Consider the following 17,742-nt stretch of genomic DNA (forward strand, 5'->3'; position numbering starts at 1 on the left):
ACTTACTACTACTTACTAAAATACAATGCTTTGTTATAAATTAAATTAGCCAACAGTTTAGAAGTACAGCTGAATTAATTGACTAATTAAATGACAAAAAATAATTAGCCCCATTTTGGGAAATCAGTTGTCATTTAAAAACATTTGATGGTTCCAGCTTCACACGTGAGCATTTGCTGCTTTTCCTTTTAATTATTTTTATTTAATTATTTTTGAGCTTTGAACTGTTGGTTGAACCAAACCAGCATTGTGAAAGTTGCCTATCTCTCTTTGTGCTCTGGGTCATTGTGATGACAGGTCTCACTATTTTGTGTGGAGGCTCATTCTCATCTCTGTTTGGGATTGTTTATGCTCTGAAGAAACTCAATATTTATTCTGTCTGTTACTCCTGCTTATAATGTATTAATAATCTAAACTGTTGTTTTCTGTTTCAGTCCTCTGATCTGTAGGACGAGGTTGATGCTGATTGCTAAAGTAGCCTAATGATTCAGTGGGAGCACCCCTCTTGTCTTTACGAGGCTCTGTAGAAAATGCCGTCTGTAGGGTATTTTAGTATCTACCATTAATGTCCAATTGACATCATATCCAGTGAGTGAGCACACAGATAATATTATTACAATGCTCTTCAAAATGCTGATCGACCATTCATGTCTTGTTGATCGGGACATTTTTCCCTTTGAAGACCACTTAGAAAGAATGGACGCAGTTATTAGAGTCAATATTTCCATTGCATCCTGTGTTATATTATCGTATATCATCGGGTTTAATCATTTTATGTGCCTTTTGCTTTTGTGTATTCTTGTCAGAGCAGGCAGTGCCATTGTTACTGGAAATCCATGGGGCAACCAGGGAGCACTTCTACAAAGTCTGATGCGGGTCTTTTGTATATTTATTGTCTCGATAACTAATAAACTACCAGGTATGTTAAGCCAACTGCACAGGAATTAGTAGTGCATGAAAATTACTTAACAAGTGAGCAGAAAACTTAATCCAGCCAAGGTTTATTCAAAGTGCATTTTCACACAGAAGTGCTAGTCCTAGATTGCTGAAAGTTATGTATTAGTACGAAAGTAAACTTAACTGAACCTACTGAAAGATAAACAGAGCAGGTACCACACCAGATGGCGCCCCGTCCCAACATGCAACACCTTCGCATTCCACGTAATTTGGTGTTAAGAGGTTGTGGTCATTTCACATATTTCTGTGAGATCAGCTTGGCTGAATTGACCAATGGTGCATTTTGTTGCCTATTAATCAAAGATGTGAATAGTTATTTATTCTTTCAAGAGTTTTGCTCATAAAAAATCCAAATTAAATTGAAAAGAGCACATTTGGAACATGATGGGTGATACTGAAAGGGTACTTGGAGACGTTACATATGTTGATGTACAAATTTGCTCTACAGCATCTCTCAAGATTTTTGTCAAGGCTCTTTGGGTTTCTAATTACTGGTTCCTTGTAATGACCTAATGATGAAGGACTTCTAAGGGAAAAAACGATTTGGAAAAAACATCAGTGACTTGGCTAAAAAGAAAATTAAATCACCAGAGCAACATGTTTCTACACTCCTTTGGAAAGGCTGGAAAAGTAACTAAATATATTGGATTCAGGGTGTAAAAAGCTTTTGGAAGTGGGCAACAGTTGACACCCAGCCTCTGAGTTGATTAAGGGGAAGGCATTATATTAGTTTTCAGTCAAAATACTGACTTCCTGTAATAAATGATGGCTTTAGTAAGCACTTGACTGAACCATCTGATAGTAGTTTGCTGAAGGAATTATTTTGAGAGTAAATTATAGTGAAGTTATTGACGTTTATGACACTGATAACTCTGATAAACTAGGCTACCTTTTAGACGACAAGTTGGGCTGGTCCTACCTTATTTATTAGGATACAAAACTAAATTACCACAACGTTAGATCATATCACATCATTGATATATTTCAATTACAAGAAACAGCTAGGGGGGAGTAACTTAAGTACCTTTAGCTTTAACCAAGACTAGTTGTGGCTATCTCGCCAGCTAGTATTAGCTTTATCTGGAGTTGGCTGTTTAGTTTGTTTTTTGCTGAATGTTGTAGTAAATGCAAATTTCACATGCTGTTTTCTTTTAACTTATTTTACTATATTTTTTACATACAGTTTATGAGAAAGATTACACTAACGTTACTCTCACAGCTGTCAATTCAATATGAAGCTAGCAGCAACTTAGCTTAGCTTAGCTGAAAATGGGGGAAATCGCCGCTCCTGGCAACCCGACCAAGTAACTGCTGCAATAAAACCCAAATTGTCATTTATGCACTTAATTTTTTGTATGTATTCAAAAGCTAGATAAAATGTGTTAATATGTGAGCTTCAGAGGTGCTGCTTTTTAATCTTGCACAGACCTAACTAGCTGTTTCCTGTCTTCATCCTAAACTAAACTGTCTGGTGGCACCGCACGCTGAGCTGCGGTGAACAAAAGGTTAACAAAAGATGCAAGAGGTGCGTGAGCCTGTCTGAGCATGTGCCGCTGCTGCTGCTGCAGTGAAGTAAAATGTGTACATTTGCAATCGGAGAGCAGAGACGCCGTGGAGGAGAAGCTGGGGGACAAATAGACGAGCAGCAGACAGAGCACCGCCGCGACATCCTGGACAACCTCCCCGGGTGATGTGTTTGATCCGCCGGCCTGTGTGCTGAGGGAGACATCGCAGAGCTTAATCTGAAGGTAAAAAAAAAACTGCACTGAGGATGAATCATGTCCGTCTGCTGCAGCCGACTGCTCAGCGACATGTAGCCAACATGTTAGGATTTAGGAAGCATGAGTGGTTAACCACATATGTGTTTGTGAAGGTTTTGAGGGATGAAATATGTTGGTTTTCTTAATGTACTTCCTTATGTTTGAAATCCTTATCCTTAATTAGTGTTTGCAAGTTGATAGCTGTGCAAGCGTGTTTTTTTTTTAACTGTCCAAATTCAGTCCACTGTAATTAATGCAAAGTTAATAGCTGCACATCTGGTTAAAAACAGGATGTACTGCCCTTCAGTCGGCGTGTTTTTTATGCACAGTTGGGCTGTTACACCTGTTCAAATGTGGACAGGACCGGCGATGTAAAGCTCAGAAAGAAGAAGAAGCCTATGTGTTTAAATGTGTCTTGTGGATTTCAGTGATGCTTTCAGTAGCTCTAAAGTGTTCACAAATTCCCTTCGTCTTATTTTCGTGTGCTTTTTTATTATTATTTGTAGATAACCTTACCGCACTGCTTTAGGGGGAAGGACCCGTGATGCTGCAGCGGAGTCCCAGCAGCCGGGCCTGCGCACTGGCCCGTAGTTTCCAGGGACAAAATAAGATCATTTTGGACGTCTAGCGTGTTTAAAACCCGTGGAGTGTATATCCACAGATCCTATTCATTCCTGTCATGATTTAATTCCTTCAGCAGCGTCACATTTATAGTTGCGTTATGCAGAAAAAAGAAGCTTTATGTGACTGTTCGAAAATCCCTCATTAATTCCATATAAGGCCTGCAGTTCACTATCATTTGGGGGAGATAATCTCCAATGCTGCCTCAGCAGCCTATATCCCCCTTCAGCATTACACTGGCTGTATTGACATTTTGGACCTATTTATCACCCAGCCTTTACAGCAAGAAATCCCACAACGATACCATGACAGAAGCCACTGGTTTTAAAGAATAACATTCAGCCCACCTTAGCTGTGTGGACACTTTATTGACAAATTATTGTTGTTTTTAGTACAAGCCCACTGCCGGTCATAATGCACTTGTTATAACAGACCTTATAGGGTAAGATGACAGTGCTCGTTTGTAGGTTAAAGGCACATAAATTGTCATTGTTGAAGTGGAGGAGAGTTTTCCAATCCAAAAATGTTGGTGGGGAGCACAAATCACTTCAATGATTTGTAGCCAAACAAAAAAATATTCTTCACTGATGCAAATGTGTTAAAGTGAGTTTTGTGTTTGCTTTAGAAAAGGTCTCTGCACCTTTTAGACCCTCTCGTATGCCGACTTAACTTAGGGTTTATGCACAGAAACACTAAATAGGATGCTAAGCATTTTACTTTGTTTAAAGCAGGTGTCAGTGTAGCTGAAACCCTCTTTTGTTTTTCAAAGATCCCTCAAACCTTTGCAGAGCAGCCTGCATCAATTATGCATTGTCAACGATTGATTATAAAGCTTCTTTGTCTGATAACAGATTAACATGCGCATGCATCCCGCCATTAGAGGCATTGCCTTCTACAGAACCATGATGACCATGTCAGTAAATCTCCTGCTTTCTCTGTAGCTGCTCCAAGATTTCTAATCTACGTGGCATGACCCACATGCCATTCAGGACAGAGGGCTTAGCTCCGATGTCTTAGGGTCTTTCATTAAACTGCAAAGAGCTCAAGAGCTGTAATGGGTGTGAGGGGAGTAAAAGGGGGATGAGAGAGAAAAAGAGGCAGAAGAGGACACTTGCAGAGAAGATTTTAACTGTAAAGGTCATTTTGTTTAAAGGTAATTTTGTGGATATTTATTGGGTGATTAAGAGACAGACAGGCAGAGAAGTTCAACAGAAGACCTCCCTCCAGCAGATTATACATGTATAACTCAACCAAATAGATTAAAAGTCAGAGTTGATTGAACCACAGTGTGTTCCCAAGAGCAAGGCACCAAGAGTGAACAGACTCCACGCTATACTGTACGTCTGTATAATGTGTAGGTCTCATTTCCAAATTGATATCCAACATTTATTTTATTTTGCAGGTACCATGTACAGTTTAAAACATAAATGTCACCATTTGATGTACCTTTACAGGATTATAACTTTAAGATAATTTGCATCCGTTATCCCTTGGTACATCTAAACAAAGAGACGGCACGATAACATAATACAAAGTTAAACAAAAAGAAGGACATGTAATTTAAAGCTACACACAAGCTTGTCAAATAAAAGCAAGTCATGAAAACCACAGAAGTCAAGGTCAGTGAGTACAGAGCTGAGCAGCTTTTAACAGACTTTTGAAGCTGGTTTTTGAAGTTGCTGATAAAGCTGTAGCTCTTTACATTGTCATGCAGGGTGTTCCACTGATTTGTGGCTTCTACAGAAAAAACTGATTGCGCAGATACAGTGCGGCGAAATGTTGTATTACCGTCTCGTATAGAGGATATTCTTTAGGGTGTGAATTTACTGTCCACTCTGGGACTATACACAGTCACGTAGTGCAGGAGGAGGCCAAACCATGTAAAATGTTATTAACCAGGCACAAATTTGAAAATAATCTTAAAACTCTCATCAGTGACACCTGAAGCTGCAAGTGTGCTTCAGAGCTGAATGTCGGATGGTTGAATTGTTTCGGAACAATCTTCCCCCGACACCTTTCCAAAACATTGGGATGGTGGGGGGGGGGGGGCACTCTCTTAAAAAGGCTTGCCAATCAAGCCTTTGGAGAGAGTGCACCATTATTCTTGTATTAAAACAATGACGCGTCTCCCCTCCTCTAGATGACAGCCGGTATTTCACTCTGCCTTCCAGTGTAGTCAGTTGGAACAACCATAAACAATTTTGACCCACTTCTTTTCTAGTATATCCAGGCCCATATGCTTATACAAGAATTACACATGCACCAATCATACCTTTTCCTCTCCATCCAAATACTTCTAGTCAGGATATTGACTGATACAGAGTTGCCCTGTGATATTTTCTTAATTTTCATTTTGTTCCTTAAAGGTTTCCAATACATGTATTTTTGTCGTTCAGTGAATGTCTCCTCACAGTCCGTTCTACGTGTGCGCTAAAAAAATGCTGAGCTCTGGCTCTGTAAATGGGAAACAAACAAAGTGGCTCGCACCCCGCACCCCAACACTATTCCAGCCATGATTTGTGTGTCAGGTAACGTTAAATGACTTGCCCACGGACATCCAGCTTACTTTCAAGTTTGCCAAGACAGGCTGTTGTTGTGATGTTAGTTATAGTAGCACGAGAGTTGTGGGTGTCGCTGTCTGGAACTGCTGTGCTGGCTCTGGGACCGCCTCATCCTCTCTGCATGTTAGCTTCGCAGCAGCAACTGTAGTGATGGTTTGGTAACCCACAACTTAGCTAATTTAGTTAGGCTACTTGCTGTGTTGTTGTTCGCTCTATATCATGGTATTTTTCATGTTGTTGGATTTCTCCAGAATCGCATACTCCACCTTAAACTTTCACCAACATTTTTTATGCTTGTGTTTTTGTCAGGCCCTGAGAGAAACTATATTTATATTCAGCAGCATTTTTATGGTTTAAATGATAAAATAACACTTGAAACGGTAACAAATTACATTGTTGTAGAAAGTTTAGAAAATTCCATTGGAGGGGTGGATGATATGGATAAAATCTTGTACCATTGCTAAATAGCTTCCTTAGCCTCAACCTGTCAGGCCCCACACATGAACTGATAAGAAGTCTGACGAGGCCCTGCTCAGTCTCTCCCATGCATTATTTGAGTAAGTTATAGATACTTTTTATAGTTATTGCTGTTTTTGTTCAATTGAGAATGAGTTCTTTGATTTGAGTGAGATTTATTAAAATACCTTTGTTTTCATTTGCCTTTTAGATGATATGTCTCAGTCAAATAAAATAAAGGACAAACGGCTCTCATCTCTGGTCTTCATGCTTTAACTGGTGTGCTAATGCAGAGGCTTTTTAAATAACGGATACAACACAGTCAAACATCTACATCCAGGTTATACTTTCACCTTATATCACAATAGAGTATGTATCTTGACATAATACTGATAATTAAATTTAGAATAAATTTATACATGAATAACCAGATAGTAATAAGCACTGGGAGATTCTGATATGATACAACAATGTTCCTATTCTTTTGGGCCTTTTATTTTGAAAGTGGATACCTGGAAAGGGGCATTTGTAATGATAAACAAATCCCAGGAGATGCTGAATCTTAAATCACAGTACTGTGTGTATATATATATATATATATATATATATATAATTTCTTACCCAGATCTATTGCATTTAGTCAGTTTTCTCACAGTGACTGAGTAGAGGTGTCTAATTCCTGTTTTGTTAATTAAAATTGGTATCCAGATGCCAATACAATGGATTAAATCACTAACAAGGATTATTAACATGACAGGTCTTTTTAAAGGTTATTGTGTAATATAAAAACTGAAAGCTTATATTTTCTATGCAACGTTAAGGTTATGATTGTGAATGTGACAATAAACTTGATTAAACTTCAGATTGTATTTCTTCCAAATCAATAGAGCCTTTTGGATACAAACCCATCAGAGTGCAGCTCCCTCGGCTTGTTGCAGATGAAAAGGATGCCTTCTCTAATGTTAAATGAACCTCTACTGGTTGTGCTGCGTCCAGGCTTTTAGTGTCAGCCCTCATGGCGTCTCTCCAGCTCAGATAGAAACTGTACTTGTTGGTGATACTCAGATGCTTGTGTCTCTGGGGAAAGCTCTGGATTGGGGGGGTTGGGTGGACAAGGCTCTGCAGCAGGTGATTAAAACCGCTCAGAAGATCATTGGGATCATCTACCGGCCATTATAGTCAATGCTTTTGAGTCCACCAGACGGTAGGTGGACTATAGGTAGCAGGTCTATTTCAGCGTGCGGAACCAGGCAGGTAGTCAGACACAGAATGGCATAGAGAATCTGGTCAATTTTCAAAAAAAAACATCCTGTGGAGACTCCTAATCATAAAACAACAATAAACACGGTTAAAATGGACACAAAAAGAAACCCTTTAACTACGTAGCCTACTTATTCACAGTAGAAGCACAAAATGCAAACACTGATTACCAAATCAACAATTCCTGGTGTGAGATGTAGATGTGACAAGATCTTGTCCCATGATATTTCTCTTGGAAGTGAAAAGATGTATCATAAAATCAGTGTAAAGGTGAAATTAGCATAGACAGCGACACGGTGACAGAGTGACAGACGAAAAACGAACAATATTTAAGCAACATTTCAGAATGCACATGCAATGTTTTGCATTTTGTGGCTCGTCCCACTGTAAAAGAAAGTACCCTCCACAGCCACAGCCTGTTCACCCGGCTGCCGTCTGGCAAGAAGAGATACAGAAGTATCCACTGTCGTACCACAAGACTGCAGAGCATCTTCTTCCCTCAGGCTGTGAGACTCCTAAATTCATCCTCAGCACTCCAACGTGTAAAATAGTTTTATTGCTATGACCCATCTTCTGTATATCATTTTTGTATATAATGTTCGCTTTTTGTGAGTAGCATAAAGGTAACTACAGCTTAGACTCGTTATACAACCCTGTGTTGTAAAATGATAGACAAATCTACCTTGTATATTGGGCTGAATGATATTGAAAAAATATCTAATTGCAATTATTTTAACTGATGTGATTTTTGCAAGGATCTGTACCAAACACAAATGTTTTCTGAAGTCTGTAGAATGTGATGTGCAGGCCAGGACATGCAGCGTGACAATAATTAATTCAAAATAGTATTTTGACACACATTTTGCCTTTAACAAATATTGTACCTTCTGTGATTTGAAAACTGCAGTAGGCCATATTGTGATATTGATAATATTTCGATTAATTGTTCAGCCCTACTTGTATATCTTTTCTGATCGAGCCTTCTGAGGTTGCGTTGTATCTCGTCTTGGAGCGCCTGAGCCACCTCGTTTGACCAGTTGACGTGCGAATCCATCCTCATCTTATAAGGTGTAGCTGAAACAATTAGTCGCTTAAACGATTGGTCAAAAGACCTCTCAAGACGTAGTCTGCAAATATTTTAATAATCCTTTAACCATAATTTTTTTTAAACAAATTTGTTGCTTTTCTTTTTCTGAAGTTTTTTATAAATTGAATATCTTGAAGTCATTTGAAGACTGTGATGGATATTTTTCATTCTTTTCTGACATTTTAAAATAAGACAAATAATCCTTTGATCTAAATGATTAGTTGATTAGTTGTGACATAATCTGCAGGTTTAGCTACGAGAGGGATTTAATTCAAATCCTAAAAATTCAATTGGATTGCAAAAAAAAAAAAAAGTGAGCTCCAGATGGAGGAGGAGACATGTGATTCTGCTTAGGGTTAGAGCCAGCTTGCTGTTTCAGGGGTAACTGACCAGTCTTTTTCATCGATCTGGATCAATTTAATATGTGCTGCCTCGGAAAGTTCTCCTGCTTCCCCTCCCCCCAATCCTCCTTCTGCACACCTCTTGTCACTCGATCACTTCAGGACCAATTAGTGTGGACTTAAACCTGTCTTACTGTATGTGCAGCATCAGCTTTAAGGCTGCATGGGTGCGTTTTTTTTTTAATTATTGTATTATTTTTTCAGTTAACTGATGGGGGTAGTGATGATGACGTGTAGCTTGTTTTTCCCTCAAAACTCAAATGTGTTCATTTTATAATGATATAAACCAGAGAAAAGCAGCAAAGCCTCATAGTTTGGAAGCTGGAACCAGCAAATGTTTTGCATTTTTTGCTTAGTAAATTACTAAAACAATGAATTGTTGACTAATCATCTGTCGTTAGAACAAACTGATAAACTATCCAATTGTTTCAGTACTGTCCTGTCAGCTCGTCAGTATCCTGGCTTGTCAGAAGAAATAAGGTACAAAACAGTATTAACCTTAAGTCTTTGTGGACAGATGCAACTACATGGGCATGTTTCTGGCAGCTGCTGTTTCATTCAGCGGTGATGGAAGTGGTGGTTAGGTCACCTTGGAACTAAGCGTTGAATACTGCTGGTTTCTATACACTACATCACCGCCTCCCAGAAGTGACCTTCCAAAATTCTGCATAGCCCTGGGATCTGTGCCAGAGTCAGAGAGCTACAGTACATGAACAGGGATTATGTTGTGATGAGAAATCGGCATTGGGTTACGTTTCTGATTAATCACGGAGTCAGAGTTCACAGCTGTCAGCATGCTCTCAGCACAGTAAAGGCAACTCTTTGTTTGTTTATTTATTTATTTTAAATTCAACCATGGCTGTCTCTCATATTGTTGAGTTTTCTTCATGCTGGTCTTTGTTTACCTGCTGTCAGACGAGTGTGTAACTGACAGACCTCTCAGCCATACTATCAGCCAGAGTGATAAGGTCAAGTTTTCTCCACCCCCTCCTTTCTCTGTCATTTAAAAGCGCACACTTCGAATGGTGTCTTCTCTCCGTGTCCTCATGGAGCTTCTGAGATTAAACTTCCCTTCCTCTCCGTTTAGATAGTCCCCCCAGCCTGCGTTGTCTCCCCGTGGTCACTGGGATGTTTGTAAAGCAGGCGGCTCCATCATATTTGCCATTCTGATCACCATCACACTGTGATGTCCCGTAGCGGGGCTCAATAGAGTGCAATGGAGAAGCGGGTCGGCGCAGCGAGAGCTGGCAGAAACCTTGTAGATCAATACTTTGGGCCGATGAGAGAGCTGGTGGGGAGGTGGGCGATATCCTACAACAGCTGCAACAACAGCAGCAGAATCAAATAGCACCCAGTCTGTGAACTGTCATGCTAAGGCCAAAAGTCAATAGATATGTCTAAATACACACACAGAAAGGGTAAGCATGGGTGGCCTGGTGGCTTAGGGACTGAAGATGCTGACCATGTAATCACAACCTGGTTTTAGTCCAACCAAGTTCTTCTGTTGTCTCTCATCCCCGATCTCTTTCCTCTTCTTTCTCGTAAAGGCTAAAAATTCAAAATTGCACAATAGTACAATGAATTTTACAGAAAAACAACTTCACATTATCGTCAAGTTGAAATTCCAAGATGGAGATAATAAGAATTTATGACAGATGTGATGTCTTTCACTTTGTGAAAACAACTACAGAAGTGTCAACAAACCTGTTGCCAAATGGCTATAAAGCCATCATTGCTGGCAGTTCTACAAAGGAAATGCAATCACTATCACTATCAGTCGCTTCATCTAATTAAAATAAGCTATTTACTGTTTGTTTGTGGTTTTACTTGTTAATGAAATGCTTCAAACAAGTAGCATGATTTGTTAATCTGATCTAAATTTACTTTTATCTGGTTCACTCTTTTCATCTGCCTTTGCAAGAATCTTAGAAACTAGTTTGCTCTGTTACAACAAGCTCTCTCTTGTTTCCTGACATATAAACAAATCTGCATTTGCAAAGTAAACGATCTGAGGGTTTTTTAGTATAATCTCACTTGTTTTATTGACAATGCAAAATGCAATGTAAAGACCTGGGGCATCATTTATAAATGGTTCAATGCACCAAAGAAGGCGTACGCCACTTTCTATGCAAACTTTAACGGGAGAATGTGCGATCCTCCATGCAAATTCACACACAAACTGGAGAAATGAGAAACGCGTGGCTAAAGGATAAAATGGTTTAAATAGGATACTGTTGTGTAAAATAAATTGAAATATTAGTGTTATATTAAACTTAATATAATTTAATATTATGAGGAAACTTTTGAGGCCAATTAACAAACACCTGTCTGATATTCTCTGTGCAAGTGCAAGTCGTTTAAGGTAATTAAAAAAAAGAGATATCTTATACTGTTTGACTGATAATCCCAAAAAGAACAATGATTTAGGATAATAAACACTAACGGAGATATCCGGAGGGATCATATTCAATTTAATCTGTAAGAAATACTTGCATACAATGCAATTTATTATCATAAATAAGGTGAACAGAAGGACAAATTCCGTTTTAAACTGATGCCGTTTTCAGTGCCTCAGTCGAGCAAATATGAGTGCATAGTTTCATATATGAAATGTGTGAAAAATGCGTATGAAATATATGTGATGCGTTGCACTACACTATTTATTAAGTTGATCTTTCAGTGTACAGCTTATGTTCCATAAAAAGAGTCATTTTTCTTTTAACTCTTCGGCAGCCTTGTTATTTATGTGAAGTGTTTGTGTAAATAAATGTTTAAACACAACTTGAATGCATTTGGTTTACCCTCTTTTCAAACGAGGGAATATAAATTATGTAGGTCATCTAGTGCATCTTGCATGTGCCCACCCCCCTCCCCACCACCTCCGTCACTACTCAGGCGGGATTCACTTTCCTGCAGATCGCTCAACAAGGGGGTCGAGCTCCGGTGTCCCCTTTCCTCCAGTGTACAAACGTTGTGTGTGTGTGTGTGTGTGTGTCCGTGTTTTGCCCACTAAACAACATCTTCTTTTTTGCTTCACCCTCCTCAACAAGAACTTCAATCTAACACTGGGAGAATTTTATTTATTTATTTATTTTTTGCTTTTGTGGTCAGAATTTGCCATCCCTATCTTCATGCAATCAGTATGTATTAATATTAATTAGCGGTGCCGCTACGTGGATTGGACAGAGCCAACCTAGCTGTTTGTGCTTCCAGCTAACGAGCATTGATCTTCTCATCTAACTCAGCAAGAAAGCAAATGAGCCAATTTCCCAAATTCCTTTAAATGGTCTTGTATTGGTGTTTATGTGATTGAGGTTTTTCAACATATAAGTCACTGGGAAAATTCAATTCAGCATGATTTATTATAATTGGCAACTAATCTTGTTGCTGATGTAGTAAACCCATTTTACTGTATGAGGTTAACGTATTATGCTCAAAATACTGTTTGACCCAAGACTGCTTGGGTTGATGAAAAGGACGGAGAGTTTCTCAGGCAGGCAGAGAAAAGATGGTATAAATGCTTTAGGGAGGTCAGTTGGTCCATCGCTGTGGCCCAGTTCCTCACATGAAACCCTTGTCCCTTGTTTGGGAGAAATGTGCTAATCCCCATGGGCCCACTCTGGGTCCCAGCCAGCCTTTGAAGACAAAAAGAGCCAAAAAAAACATCGGCTTTTGTTCTTCAAACAAGCTTTTGTACTCCTAACCTCTCTCTGAGCTTGTATTGTACAGAGCGGTTATGATCCATTATATAATGGTTGCTGTTATGACACAGTTTCCTCTGGAGGTATTGTATAGTAGAAGATATGCACAGTGGCCTTCTCAACTATGCAGTGATTGAAGTCTTCGGTATGAAGCTGTTTGCCTTCAGTGTTTTTTATTGAACATGCAGTGTAATAAATGGAGTAGAGGAAGGATCCAGCCCTGCGTGGGCCTCCTGACACCTGATACCAAAGCCTATGTGCGTCAAGCTGCGGGATTTGGAAAAAGAGCACATGATGTAGGCAGTCAGATGATAAAGCTATACCTTACATAAGAAACCCCCTCAGTCAGTCAGTAAATAGCATCAACTAAGGGAAGGCCATAGAGCAAAAGTGTGCTGTCTCTAATTTTCTCTTTCTGATGTCAGCCGACTGTTTCATTGCCTTGTCCTTAATTGAACTTTAGATTGGCAACATTTGAAATTAAAGTTGTAATCCTTAAGGATTCAGTCCTGGTTTATTTGACAACACCTGTGGTTACTGGTAGTAAAACCATGTGTGGTTTAATACTACAGCAAACTGCTCGTTGAGCAGCTATGTTGTCATTAATGATGCTGGATTACATGTTGCATCGTTTCCTGTGCATCCCTTGTACTGAAAGGGTGGACTTTGTCAATAAAAATGCAATAAAAACCACTGTGTAGAGAGGGAATTACTTAACGTAAACACATTGAATGGCTTTTGCAGAAAATAATCTGAGCATACATTGGATTAAAAATGCAGTTTGATTTCGTGGATGGTTTTAAGCACTACGAATAAAAAGAGATCATATTATGCTTTTTGGCCTTTTCTTTTATTGTGTTATACATGTTTTTTGTGCATGCAATTTTGCAAAGTGAAAAAACCCAAAGTAAGCCCCAAAAGGTTGCCATCTCCTACAGAAAACACTGCTCCTGAACTGCCTGAAAACATCTTGTTTGTAGTCCAGCCTTTACTTCCGTAACACTTTGTAACACTCATAATGTTCGCCTAGCAGCTAGTCAGGCACGCCCTCAAAAACACTGGTCGAGAAACGCACTGAGCTGCAGCACACACAGTGACAAGACAGGGTTTTTGCATAGAGAACAGAGAAACTTTTGGCGCCCCCCCGTGAGGTTTTAGCAAGCGCCAAAGGAAAATCACCAGCGCCAAAATGATCAGAATTGGAAAAAAAAAAGCGTTTCATATATTCTCCGAATGTGTTTTAATGGCCATTTATCAAACCACTGTGGAGCAAGCAGAACATAAAAACTTATATATATATATATATATATATTCGGTCATATGGTAACTCATTGCCTTTACTGCGCGTGTGCCGATCATACTTACTGTCCTGCGAAGTCATCCCCCAAAGGCCCGTTCTCAGCCAGGAACTTTAACTTTACGTATGAAAGATCCATTTGTTACTCTGCTTCTAATTGGCTAGTAGTCCTTAGCTAGGTACTGCCAAGTGCAAATATATCAAGTATCAAATATAGACGTGAGATGCTTCATAGCTTAAGTGGAGCATTGAACACACAGGGTGAAAAGAGTTGCTCCAGGTGCACTATGACAAAAATATGGTGTATTTAAAAAAAAAACAATACTGGTACAACCCCTAAATAAAATTATGAACCTGTTGTGGTACCGTGTTGCCTTCATGTCACTTTCTTACACCTTTCTTCCTCTCCTTTCCCCTCAGACCTGCATATCATTAGCACAGATTTGTGTGAAAACAAGAGGAAGGATGGTGACCTTGGAAACCCCAGAGGCTCCTGTACCTCTGACCCCGCTGTCCCGCTGGTACCTCTACGCCATCCATGGCTACTTCTGCGAGGTCATGTTCACAGCGGCCTGGGAGTTTGTGGTAAACTGCAACTGGAAATTCCCTGGCGTGACCAGCGTATGGGCGCTCTTCATCTATGGCACCTGCATCCTCATCGTGGAGCAGATGTACCTGAAGCTGCGCGGCCGCTGCCCCGTGCTGCTGCGCTGCATCATTTACACTTTATGGACGTACCTGTGGGAGTTCGGTACAGGGCTGCTGCTGCGCCAGTTCAACGCCTGCCCCTGGGACTACTCCGAGTTTCGCTACAACTTCATGGGACTGATCACGGCCGAGTACGCCGTGCCTTGGTTCTGCGCGTCCTTCATCGTGGAGCGCTTGGTCATCCGCAAAACTCTGCGGCTGCGCTTCCATGAGGGACTCGAGGATGGTTGGTCAAACCATCAGTCAGATGCTGGGGGTGGAGGAGGAACTGTGGGGGGTGGGAGGAGGAGAGAGAGGAGCAGAGGAATGGGAAATGATGCTAACGGCTACCTTAAAGGAGAATGAATGAAAGAATATAAGGAAGGACACAGTCTGAAACCAGCCCAGTTACCCTGCTACACCTCTTCTACCCTCTTCAGGCACTTTTCATAAGCAGTCCTCCCCCTTAACATTATGGGGGAAGACAAACAGACGGCTGTGTAGACTGTGCTGGTGTGCAGAGGTATACAGATTATCAGAACAGCCAGAAAACAAAACCTAACTAGGGCTTCAAATGCCCAGATCACTCACTGTGCTCTCTATTGTCAACAGAGGCACAATAACTCCATGCTGCTGCATCTCATAATGCACCCAACCATTTCCATGTGGGGCTGACCAGGATTATACTTTCAATATCTCCTGTCCAATAGACTGCAAAGACCTCGGGATAAAAAACACCAAACAACTACTATTACAAAGATTAGTGTTATCGTCCTGTGAAGGAATTAATAATATTTCTGTTTTCAGGGGCAAATCAGTCATAGAAATGCAGCATAGAAATCCTAATAAAAAGTAGCGACAGGTGTAACATGTTCTTTTTAAAATGTACATATTGTCCTTTAGTATTATTCAAAGTACTGTAGTGATGTAGCTACAAAAAGCTCTTTAAGAACGTAGTGTCCACCCCTGAAGCAATGCTCCACGTGTCAGCTTACATCATGAATGTTTCTCTGCAGTTTGTGAATACCCACAATGCCTGGAAAAAATGCATGAAAAAAAAGTTGTCTTCCAATATAATATAAAATTTTTACAGCACTCATCCTGCAGTCATACTGTACGTCTCTTTAGTCAGTTTGGTGCTTGTGTCTGGGGGGACAACAGTAGCTCAGGCAGTAGAGCTGGTCGACCAGCTATCATGGGTCGATTCCCGAGTTTTCTGCTCCTGACAGCATGTTGAAGTGTCCTTGAGCAAGACACCGAATCCCCCCCAAACTGCTCCCAGTGAGCAGGTCACAGCCTTGCATGGCTGCTTCTCCGCCATCGCTGTATGAATGAGTGTGTGTGTGTGTAGGCTAATATGAGGCATTTTGAAGCGCTAAATAAATGCACTCCATTTACAATAATAGCAGGGGCTCTTTTCTGTTGATGGCAATTATTATCATGAGCTGCAGCATATAGCACCAAACCTCTTAGCAATTTCCTCTTTACTGTTTTTCAGAAAACCTTTTTCATGACTCACTGTCTGCATGCGTTTTTTGTGTGCTTTATTGTCGTCTTAGATCTGCCAGGGTCACATAAGCCTCATTACTTAATTTTCATTCACTGGAAATCAGTAGGAACTCCTGTCAAATCATACAGTTTGCCTGTGACTGTTTTTTTCCCCTCACGTCTGTTGTCACATTATGAAAAAAGTGTTTCATCAGTGATAAAATACTGCAGAATTTTCTATTGTACTGTAAGCGTGACAGCAATAGTCAATTTTGAGTGACACCGAATGCCTTGAGTAACTGAAATGGTTTAGGTTTGTCGTCAGGTTTCCCAGATTTGAGGTTTTTGACTTTAAGAACAAATGTCACATTTGTAAGTTTTGGCCATCAGAGCATTTGTTCAAATAAAGAGCAGGAAAAATGCATCATATTATTGTAATTAATGAATTAATTAACAAGTATCAAACTTTGCTGCTCTTTTCTTTCCAACATTAATGATCTGTGAGTCACAATTGGTTTGGTTTCATTGTGTAAAAAATGGCACACTATGCTGCTTTATAGTGCACGCAATCCACATGTTTAATTATAATTTAAATTGTAGGGATGAGCAAGTACAGTAATATCTGTTTCTGTTCAACAAATTAAATTATCTGGACTTGGAATGGGCGGAGCTTAACCTGGCCGTGTGGGCGGCACTAACCGTAAGTTAGTTAATTAAGCCTGAAATTGGTATGGGTTGATCAAAAGTTGCTATATTTATTAGAAAAGTATTTACAGAACTGCCTCAGAATTGACCTTCAGAGCAACATTTTTGATTACAATAGTAAGAACAACTTACCAAAAACCAAAAAGTTTCCTATATTTATAGTTTATTTTTTAACACATTTTACACATTTTACTTAATATGTTATCTGTACCGGATACCCGTTTCAACGGAGTACTCGCTCTGCCCTAATAAATTCCTCTAAAATGCTTAAAACAACACTTAACTTCACAGCACTCCTGTCTTACATGCCAACATTTAGACATTTGATGCTCCAAGCCCTCTACTCTGGAAGTAGAAAAAGATGAAGGACTATACTCTCACCTTCATGCACACAGGAGCTGAGTCAGTGGATCTGGTGCTACTGCATCAAGCAGAAAACAGGCCCGGGCACTTCCCTCACTGTACAATGATTCCAAGGTACCAGGGGATTAATGGTGTACATGAAATGGAAACCTGATCGCTGAAAAGTGTTCCTCAGGAGGATCATTTATGTTGTAGATAATATTTTGTGCAGACTATGTTAAACTCAGCAACCCCACCCCACCCCCATTTTAACTTATAATAGGAAAAGCAGATTCTATTTAATGTTTCCACAACACTATTATGTAAATGTGTGACCTTCCTCATTGTGGCTGCAATGGCATGCTTTTTCCCCTTCTTCCTGTGAGTCCCCCTGTGAGTCCAGAGGGCGGATGGCAAGT

The 17,742-nt window shown here is 40.0% G+C and overlaps 1 protein-coding gene across 1 annotated transcript; it reads left to right on the plus strand.

Annotated features, from left to right (window-relative positions):
• Positions 1 to 972: 972 nt before the first annotated feature.
• Positions 973 to 17,431, plus strand: tmem229b (transmembrane protein 229B). The gene is made up of 2 exons (XM_038729855.1): positions 973 to 2,705; positions 14,522 to 17,431. The coding sequence occupies exon 2, from the start codon at positions 14,567 to 14,569 to the stop codon at positions 15,152 to 15,154; it is 588 nt and encodes a 195-aa protein (XP_038585783.1). The 5' UTR covers positions 973 to 2,705; positions 14,522 to 14,566; the 3' UTR covers positions 15,155 to 17,431.
• The last annotated feature ends 311 nt before the right edge of the window (positions 17,432 to 17,742 follow it).

The sequence above is a fragment of the Micropterus salmoides genome, unplaced genomic scaffold (assembly GCF_014851395.1).
Source record: "Micropterus salmoides isolate LMB-PRFRI ecotype aquatic unplaced genomic scaffold, ASM1485139v1 Ms_hic_scaffold_19, whole genome shotgun sequence".
Classification (NCBI taxonomy): domain Eukaryota; kingdom Metazoa; phylum Chordata; class Actinopteri; order Centrarchiformes; family Centrarchidae; genus Micropterus; species Micropterus salmoides.

What these genes read in the sequence shown, in the direction of transcription:
- tmem229b (XM_038729855.1), top strand. Translation starts at nt 14,567, where the DNA reads ATGGTGACCTTGGAAACCCCAGAGGCTCCTGTACCTCTGACCCCGCTG.